This window comes from Suricata suricatta, chromosome 13 (genome assembly GCF_006229205.1).
Source record: "Suricata suricatta isolate VVHF042 chromosome 13, meerkat_22Aug2017_6uvM2_HiC, whole genome shotgun sequence".
NCBI classification, from domain to species: Eukaryota; Metazoa; Chordata; class Mammalia; order Carnivora; family Herpestidae; genus Suricata; species Suricata suricatta.
The window spans coordinates 59,037,787-59,046,878 of record NC_043712.1 but is presented as its reverse complement, the minus strand read 5'-3'; the positions used below and the strand labels follow the sequence as shown (position 1 = coordinate 59,046,878).

General features: G+C 39.5%; 1 protein-coding gene across 2 annotated transcripts; it reads right to left on the bottom strand.

The window, feature by feature from the left end:
- Positions 1-3,991: 3,991 nt before the first annotated feature.
- Positions 3,992-7,231, bottom strand: DMAC1 (distal membrane arm assembly complex 1). Of its 2 annotated transcripts, none has more exons than XM_029920269.1 (2): positions 6,992-7,231; positions 3,992-6,010 (listed from the first exon to the last, which is right to left on the bottom strand). In XM_029920269.1, exons 1-2 carry the CDS (start codon positions 7,177-7,179, stop codon positions 5,731-5,733), a joined length of 468 nt encoding a protein of 155 aa, XP_029776129.1. In that variant the 5' UTR covers positions 7,180-7,231; the 3' UTR covers positions 3,992-5,730. The 2 variants fall into 2 exon arrangements, with proteins under 2 accessions (XP_029776129.1, XP_029776130.1); XM_029920270.1 differs by having other exon boundaries at positions 5,862-6,010; positions 6,906-7,231.
- Positions 7,232-9,092: the final 1,861 nt, after the last annotated feature.

The following is a 9,092-nucleotide window of genomic DNA, read 5'->3' as shown; positions in this document are numbered from 1 at the left end:
AAACTGAAGGAAAGGTTTTTCTATTTGGGTTCTTGGGAAATAGAAACGATCACACACCATGCACCAATCCTAATCCTTCCTGACCTCTCATATTTCTTTTTAATGTCTAAGAAGTTATGCACACCAGGAAAGGGTAATCACATTTCATGCTTCCAAGAATGATCTGATCACAAGAAGGTCAGGAAGGACCCTGTTCCTCACCTATAGAATTGTTTAGTTGGTCAGGTGCACTAATTGTGGTAAAAGATTATGAAATTCCTGTGAAGTATCAAGCAGTTACTGTTTCAAGATGCTAGAGTGAACTTCTAGGAGCAATATTCCAATCTTCTGTGGAAGCTTCACACAATCACTGCACAGAATACTATTTCAGTTTTCCCTGTTCTGCACTACCATCTCTATCCTTTGGCATCAGAGAGTACATCTCTTTCATACATAGAGGGAATCTTCATGCTAAAAAAAGAATTTAGAGATTGCTCAGTCTTCTGACTTTACAGAAGGTGGCATGTCCTAAAAGTTTAAGCAGCTTGCTCAAGAGCTTATTAGGAGCTGATTGCAGAGCTAAAAACCTGAGCATCATGGCTTCAGTCAGGTGTTTTTTTTTCCATGACATTACAGCTGAAATCTGCTGTACACAGGTCAGTCAAGATCAAACACACCCATAGTTCTCAAGCTTAAACATTCATCCGAATCAGCCAGACAGGTTGTTAAAATAAAGATTGGTCGACTTCCACCCCCAGGGCTTCAGATTCAGTAGTAGGTCTGGCATGGGGCTAGGAATGTACATTTCTAATGAGTTTGCAGGTGATGCTCATGCTGCTGGGCCAGGGGCCATACCTGACAACCGAAGTTGTCAAACAGAACAAAAATTGCCCTTTCTTTCCTCTTAATTTGTTCAATCTTTTATTTTCTTATTCATCAATATTACTGAACATGAACCAGATTTCTGGTATGTTTGGTACTGGGGACCAGAAACATAAAGATGACAAAAGCACAATCATCTTATTGAATAGTTCATAATCAGTGGAGAGGGACAGATGCATAATTACTGAGCTATCTGTTAAGTGTAGTGATAGAAGTTCATACAAAGCATAATGGTTGTCCAGCCTTGAAAGTAATGACACCAAGACTTTTCAGGAAAGACTTTGCCAGAGAGGTGACATTTGGACTGGGCTTTGAAGGACAAGTGGGATTTTCCCAGATGGAGCAGACAAGAGGATATCCTTTTAGGCTGAAGGAACAGCAGGTGCAAAGGCATGTAGAGTGACATTTTAAGAAAGAATTGGTTAAGTAAGAGTGGCAGGAACATGGGGTGTGTGGAACAGAAGTCAGGGAGTATTAGACGAGGATGGAAAGATACGGAGGGTGAAGGGCATTCCCCATTCTGCCAAGGAGTCTATAGATCACCTTGTATGCAGCAGGGATACTGAAAGGTTTTTAGCTGGGACATGCTTTAAGGTTACTCTGGCTAGAGTGTGGAGGACAGATGAGAGCCGTTTCTTGGAAGCAAGTATAAATTAAAAATCTATTCTAGTAATCTACATTAGAAATGATGATAACTCATCCAAAATAATAGCAATGGGGATGGACTGGAATGAGTACGAAAGGGTTAAAATAACTAGGACTTGTGAACAGATCAGAGTTAAACAAGAGTAGAGAGCCATAGATAATTCTATTGTTTCTAGCTTCATCAGCTGATGAATTAGAAATGCTATGAACAAAGAAAGATAGCAATTAGAAGTAGGTTCAGGTGACATAAGTTCCTTTTGGACAAGTTGGGATGCTGGTATCTATTTGCAGACAGGTAAGTAGGATGCCCTACTTTGGCTGGGAAATAGGGTCTAAAGTTCAGGAGAATGATCCAAAGTCAGGAGAGAGACTAGGGTAAAATCATGAAAGGGTATGAGCCTGCTAAGGGAGACATGAATTTCTTGTCCTGGATTAATATGTAAATTGCTCATCAGAGTGATAAGTGGTATCAATTATAAAGAGGAAACCAAGAAATTAATGATACATGTTAAACTAAGGGATAGCCAAGGGAAAAACGGAAAATCAGAATTCAGAATTTCTGATTTTTACATCTGAACATTTTGAGAATGAATGCTAGGAAAATGACTATAGCAACATGAATCTGCACCTCCCAGTTCAAGCCACTAGTGCTTCATAGCTTGAGGCTTTGGAAAAACTCTTACCTGCTCTAGGCCTGTTACCTCCGCTGTAAAACAGGGCTGCTGAGAGGATTGAACAATTCCTACAAAGCACTTAACATAATGCTTGGCACATAAAAAGGGTGCTGTAATTTTTTAAAAATATATATTCAGCAGTAGAACAATTTTGGTAGAAAACAGAAGATAAAAATTGTCTAAGAAAGCTGCCAGTAAAAGAACAAGTGAAGACAGTAACTGTAAAGACAAATGCTATTCAGATGGCCTCCTCTTATTAATTCCTGAATACTCAGAAAGGGAGTGCATAATTGGTCTGGCATGCCATCTACCATGACTATGACACCATAAAAGATTCTTGATTCATTGTATTACTTTTCTATCGTGTCACAATTTGCAACGACCCTGGAGATTAAAACGGCACAAAGTTCATGGTCTCACAGCGTGACCAGACACTCTGCTTGGGGTCTCATGAGGCTGAAACCAGGTGTTGGCTGAGGCGGCAGTTCTTAGCTCTCATAAGGCCCTCTTCCAGGCCTGCAGGTTCCTGGGAGCATCCATTTCCTTGTAGTTGTCGAACTGAGGTCCCAGTCTCCTGTTTACCTCTTACACTCTCAGCAGCCCCAGGCAGCCTGCACTTCCTAGCCACATGGCCCCACAGGCAGGTCACAGGAATGTTTGCTTTCTTCTAGTTCTGCAGGGACTTATCTTACATTGAATCCTCCTCTTGCTTCTATCTCCAACTTCTCCTGCCTCTGTCCTTTAGAACAAGATTTAATGGGCTCATGTAATTAGCCCATCTGGATAGTTTTCCAGTCGGAAGATCAACTGATCCAGGACCTTAATTATATCTACACATTTCCTTCACAGCAGCACCTAGAATGGTCTTTGAATAACTGGGAGAAAGTGTGTGTACAGAAGGGTTCTAGACCATCTTAAGAATCTTGCCTAGCACATTCCTGAGGCACATGCAAGTTCAGTTATGTGACTGAGCAGTGACTTTCAGCAGCACTGCTGTATTTAACATTTGCCCTTTGGGCTATTTATAGTCCTTCTACATTTGAATGACAGGTTGCTGAATATCTCAAAGGCCAAGAGACATGCATTTAGAAGAGTGACAGATTTTCTCCTTGTGCTCTTAGGGTACTCCTAAATGATGTATAATTATGTCTTTCACCTCTGACTCTGTGTCCCTAAAACCTATATAATCATTAGGTCAAGGCAAGGATTTATCTGTCATTGAAGGAAAAAAAAAAGTGGCTTTTCAACTCAAAATTGCTTACTATCCTGGACCAAGATTTGAGAAGTGTTGGTTTGACCAATGTAGTCCTGGCAATAAATCAGTTGAGCCCAAGCCTGGTTTGGGGGGGGTGGTACTTGAGCATACGCTTGCCCTGAACATATATTTAATTTAGGAGCAATTTATTTTATGTTGTCAAATCAACTGGCTTCATTCAAGAGGCCCCTAATTCAGACACAGCAAGGCTGAGAAACCAGTAATAAAAAGAAGCCAGGAGCAAATGATGAGGGAGGAGGTGAAGTACAAATCACATCTGAGATGTTTAACCTCTAGGGTCCCCAGAAACCATGGTCTTGGCAACTAGTATCAGCCAGGTGAAACTCCTTAACTTTTTAGGTAAGTCTGTACTTGAACACTCCAGTGTTGCCAGCAACAGCAATTAACCTAGGAAGAGTGATCCCTCACCTCTCCTTCCCCCAAAAGAGCAAGATCCTTAAGATCAATCTACATTAGGGTGCTTCCATATGTTCAGATATATTGTAAGCCGGTCAGAGGATTCCAGACTAGTCAATACAATACACAGAGAACAAGAGATGGTGCAATAACTTCTTGATTATCTTGAGATACCAAAGTTTACACTAGGTAAAGGCTGACAGACACCCTGGACATCACAAACATTGTTAGTGTTTACATGTATGTTCACATTTTGGTTGTGTTTCAAGATAACTGTAAGTTCATTTTAAATTTCCCTTATTTGTACTTTTTCTCTTCTCTTTTGCTAAACGTAATTACGAGCTTTTGTAAACTCTCATCTCCATGCCATAAAGAGATTCTAAACCCCATAAAAACAGGTATTCTTACATCACAAATAAGCCGCTGATTCTTGAGTCTGTTTAGCCTACTTACTCCACCTCATCCCCAACAAAAGGGACGATAATAGGGGCACTATACGTACTATGTGTACTTCCAGATTGAAGTCTGAAGATCAGACTTATCTCTAAAACAAACTGGATTTCTGACTCTGCACTTGCAGAAATCAAGGCAACTTTTTTCTAAGTTTATTTATTTATTTTGAGAGACAGTCATTGCAGAGCCAGAGGGCTCAGACTCACAAACTGTGAGATCATGACCTGAACCAAAACTGAGAGTTGGTTGCCTAACCAACTGAGCCACCCAGGCTCACCTCAAAGCAACTTCTGGAACTTTAACTTTGAAAGTTAAAGAAAAGGAGAAAAGAAAAAAAGAAAAACAACTATTCATCCCAAATTTAACTAATCGATTTTTGAGGGGGTGGGGTGGGGGGTGTTATTCCTGTTAACTGGCCACAGACATAGTAGAGCATTATTTTGCGGAAACCTAGTAAAGCAGGCCCACATTGTGAAGAACGAAATATACCTTGGCAATATTCTAGTGAGAAGACAAGTTCATTTGGAAAAAGCTCTTTTGCTCACACACTAGTACAAATTCTAAGATGTTAAAATTACTTTACATATATAAATTTGAGTTACTCTATTTATCCAGTAAGTCAAGCCACGTCCAACAAGTTAGATTTATGTAGTTTTGGTTTGACCTAAGAAAATGTTGGGAATACAGACATCCAGCATTAAGCTCAGACACTTCTACATACTTGAGTAAAAGCCCTGAAAAGTACTTTCAAAACTAACACACTATGATTGTCACTAAATGTGACTATCTCTCTACTCTGAACCAAAAAGCTATATATAACTTTATAGAAAAGGGAACCACAGATTTGTTAGAAACGAACTATCAAATTTTAAGTCATTATCTCAAAAGCATCTCAATTTCATAATAGGAACATTTCCAGTGGTTGTGGACAAAACCTGGTTTTTGTACTTAATAACAATGTTGTGAATTTCTTTAAAATATTTTAGTACTTATCTTTTACCATATGCTGATTTTTGTTTTGTCACAAAATCATCTTAGTTGTGAAAGACAAGAACTAGAACTAAACAAGAACAAGTCCTAGCTATATCACTGACTTGATGAATGATGCTGGGAAAATCAATAGGACTATTTTCAAGTTTCACTTACCACCAATGAAATAAGCATCTCAGTCGCTTTGAACCTCTCATAAAGTAATTGATTTGACAACACCTTGTAAATCATGAGCAGTACACAGAGAAAATTTTATGTACTTCTGCACATTGCATGATGCAAATTCAATGTTAGGTTGCTAATAAGTGTTCATGCCATTATAAGAGAACTATTTAAAATAATAGTTTATTCCATTTTCCAATTTGGTTTATCATTTCCTCTTTATTTTTAGTATATCCTCCTCCTCTAGGTAAGACACAAAACTTGGTTCTTTTCTCAGGGATTTATTAGTCCCTGTGGAGTATGAGAAGAAGGCCACAAATACTCATCACCAAAGAATAACAACCTACATTGTCTTTTCAGTCTTGTAGTATCCGCAGGGTTGAAGTCTGTTACTATCCATTTGTCTGTCCAGAACATCCATAAGTCCGATGCTTGTTCTGGTGTCATGGAGACATGGACAGAAGATGACAAATTCACCAGTGGTACTTTCACTCGGCACGGAAGGCCTTCCCTTTGGGGTCTGACAGGATGACTACACCCCAACAAGCAATGCCTAGGAAAAAAAACAACAGTACCTCATATGTATGTTACACTTCAGTTTACTAAGTCCTTTCATATATACCATCTTATTGAATTCTCACAATACTCCTAGAAGACACGTCACCATTACATTTTTCTTATAAAAGAGCGAAATTCAGAAAAGGAAAAGAAAATTCAGAGGGGGAAAAAATCTGTTACCTCCCCAAGCAAGAAAGGGATTTAGGAAGAACCTACTTGGGCAGTCTAACTAAAAAGAGATCTGAAAACCTAAAATCCTATCCATTCAACTGGTTTAAAGAGTAAATACAAAACAACGAAACTGCATTTTACTCTAAGACATCTTTACATCACTTATTATTATAATAATCAATTATTAGTACTACAGATAAGGACTACTACGGGCCAGCCTATTCACCCATGGTACATCCAGAATGTGGGCTTACTCCCAATCTAAGACGTGACTTTAGAGTCCTACTTCTTAAACCAAGGTTATGTATCTCACTAAGGCTTTCTCCAGAATCCGGAGAAAAAGCATGGGTTCTTGGTGACTGATAACTTGGATCAAAAGCCAGCTGTGTTACATCCTAATTATCTAACCTTGAACATAATACTTTGTGTCTTCGTTTGTTCGGCGGTAAAAAAAAAAAAAAAAAAGGGTTACTATAATCATACCTATCTCTAATAGCTATTGTTAGGATTAGAGATTGAAGCTAACAAAAGTTCTCAAAAAATACTGTCATTGAAGAAAGAAAAATAGAGAAGAAACCATCCCAAGAACTTCCCCTCCCCGCCCGACTCTGGTTTGGTGTGCCACGGCCACGTGACTAGCCTCGCAACCCACCCACGTGGCTGCGGCCCACCTCTTCCTGTCCCCCCGCCCAAAGGCCCTGAGATGACCCAACTCTCACTGATGCCGATGACCATCTGCGTAATAGTCCCTGGACTCGGGGCGTATCCCAGCTTCATGGGCTTCCGCGCCACCCAGTACACGTACCCGCCCGCCCCTATCAGCCCCGACCCGGAGAGCACGCGACAGCTCCAGCAGTTATTAAATAGTGGGGCTTCCGCTGGAGAGGTCGGCGCTTCAGGTGCAGCGAGGGGCAGGGGTTCGGCGGAGTTGGTGACCTCAGGAGACGCAGCGACCTTAATGGGCTCCAGAGACCGGGACAAGAAAGAACCCATTGTCAAAAGCTAGGTCTCAGCTACCGGCGTCTTCCGACCGAACTGACGTAAAAGATACTGCCGGCAAGCAGAGCGCTGCGCACTGCACCGGAAGCAGTCTGAGGGTTGCTGGGAAATGTAGTTCTAGCCTGCGTTGAATGGACCAAAGATAGTAGCAGACTGTGGGTTTCTGAGGCAACAAACGGGGCTTTGCCAGAGGCCAGTCCTCTCTACACCCCGCCCCAATCTTTTTAAGAGTTATGACTTAGGAAACCCCGAAATTTCTCAACTTTTAGTTTCTTTAGAGGAGAAATCTGGATTTCTAAGGTGTTTTTTTGTTTTGTTTTGCCTAGCACAAGATGTGAGACCTTAAGCATGTCACTTCACTTGTCTCCTGGTGTGTAGCTCAAAAGAATTAAGTTTTATATGTGTCTAACTATGTGCTAGACACTTTACTAAGCGATCATCTGCATTATGCCATTTAATTTTTCCAATCCAAGGAAGTATTAGTTTCCCAATTCATGACAAAACTGGTTAAATGATATAGCCATAGTTGAAACCGATGTCTGTGTCAATAGTCAAATTTCTTAAATGCCACCTGTACATATTATCAATGCAAAATGAACAAATCTTTTTCTTAAATTTTGAAGAGAAAGGAAAAAATGTTTTATTCAAGTTCAAGTTGGAACATGTGCCTGGTATACACAATTTTCACAATTAAGAGAGTGCTCTTCAGAAGGAACATTTGGTACAAGGTTACATATGTTTTTACATAAAGAGTTACACATCGTCATGATGAAGAACATTCCAGAAAGTCACAGACTTTATCTTATGTTCTTCGGATACTGGAAGGCTGTATGACTTTAATCTTATGAGAACCAGGGAAATTTCTTTATTCTTATGTTCAGAATACTCAGTTTTATTATTATTATTATTATTATTATTATTATTATTATTATTAGCAGACTATTTGTGCTTGGGACAGAAATAGAGCCCATGCTTTGAGGTTTTGGCAAGTCATTTTGACCTTGTTAAATTAAAATATAGCTTCTCTGAGAGCTCAAGAGCAGGAAATATTCGAAGTTGAAAATTTCCTTTATCAATATTGTGAAGGGATTACACAAATATAATCAAGGTGTTAAAAATGTGTTTGAATTACCTGGATAAATACTTTTAATTTTCTCTTTAGCTTTTTTCCTAAAGTCATGATCACAATGTTGTCATATTCACAATATTGTTTCTGCTTTGAGGGCCCTGGAGATAATTCAACTCAGAATCAGGCTAATGGACTTGAAGAGTTAATGTGGGACCTGTTCTTGGGGGTTTACAATTTTATGATCCCTCGAGAATGGATTTTTTACTTTGACTGCTTCTTTGCAATTCAACTGCTATATCATCTACTCCCATTGCATTTCAACTTTTGTTTTCTTTGGGTAGAGTTGCATATGTATTTTTTCCCCCCTTGGTTGGTCTCACAGGATTACTGGTAAGAAAAAGGCATTTATAGTTCAGAGGTAGTTTCTGTAATAGAGGAGGTATATGAAAACAGGATTAACTTCAGGTTTGAACTTTTTTCCTTTAGAATGTTTTAAAAAAATTAACATGATAAAAATAAATTCATTATTCCACTTTATAAAATGGGATGTGGTTTGGGGAAGGCTTTCAAAAAGATAAAAATAAAGATTCTCATGCAATCATGAGAATACAGGTTGGCCTGCTGCTAATTTCAAAGACCCTCTCCATCTCCTGATACACACACACACACACACACACACACACACACACACGCGCGCGCGCGCACCTATTTCCATGTGTTGTCCAGTAGAAAGACAAAGGTTTGGGAAATTTGGGTTCTGTAGTGGGCTTTGTCACCAGGAGTCAGCCATATGACATAGAGAATATTATTTATTCTCTCTAGCCTGTAGTTTCCTCAT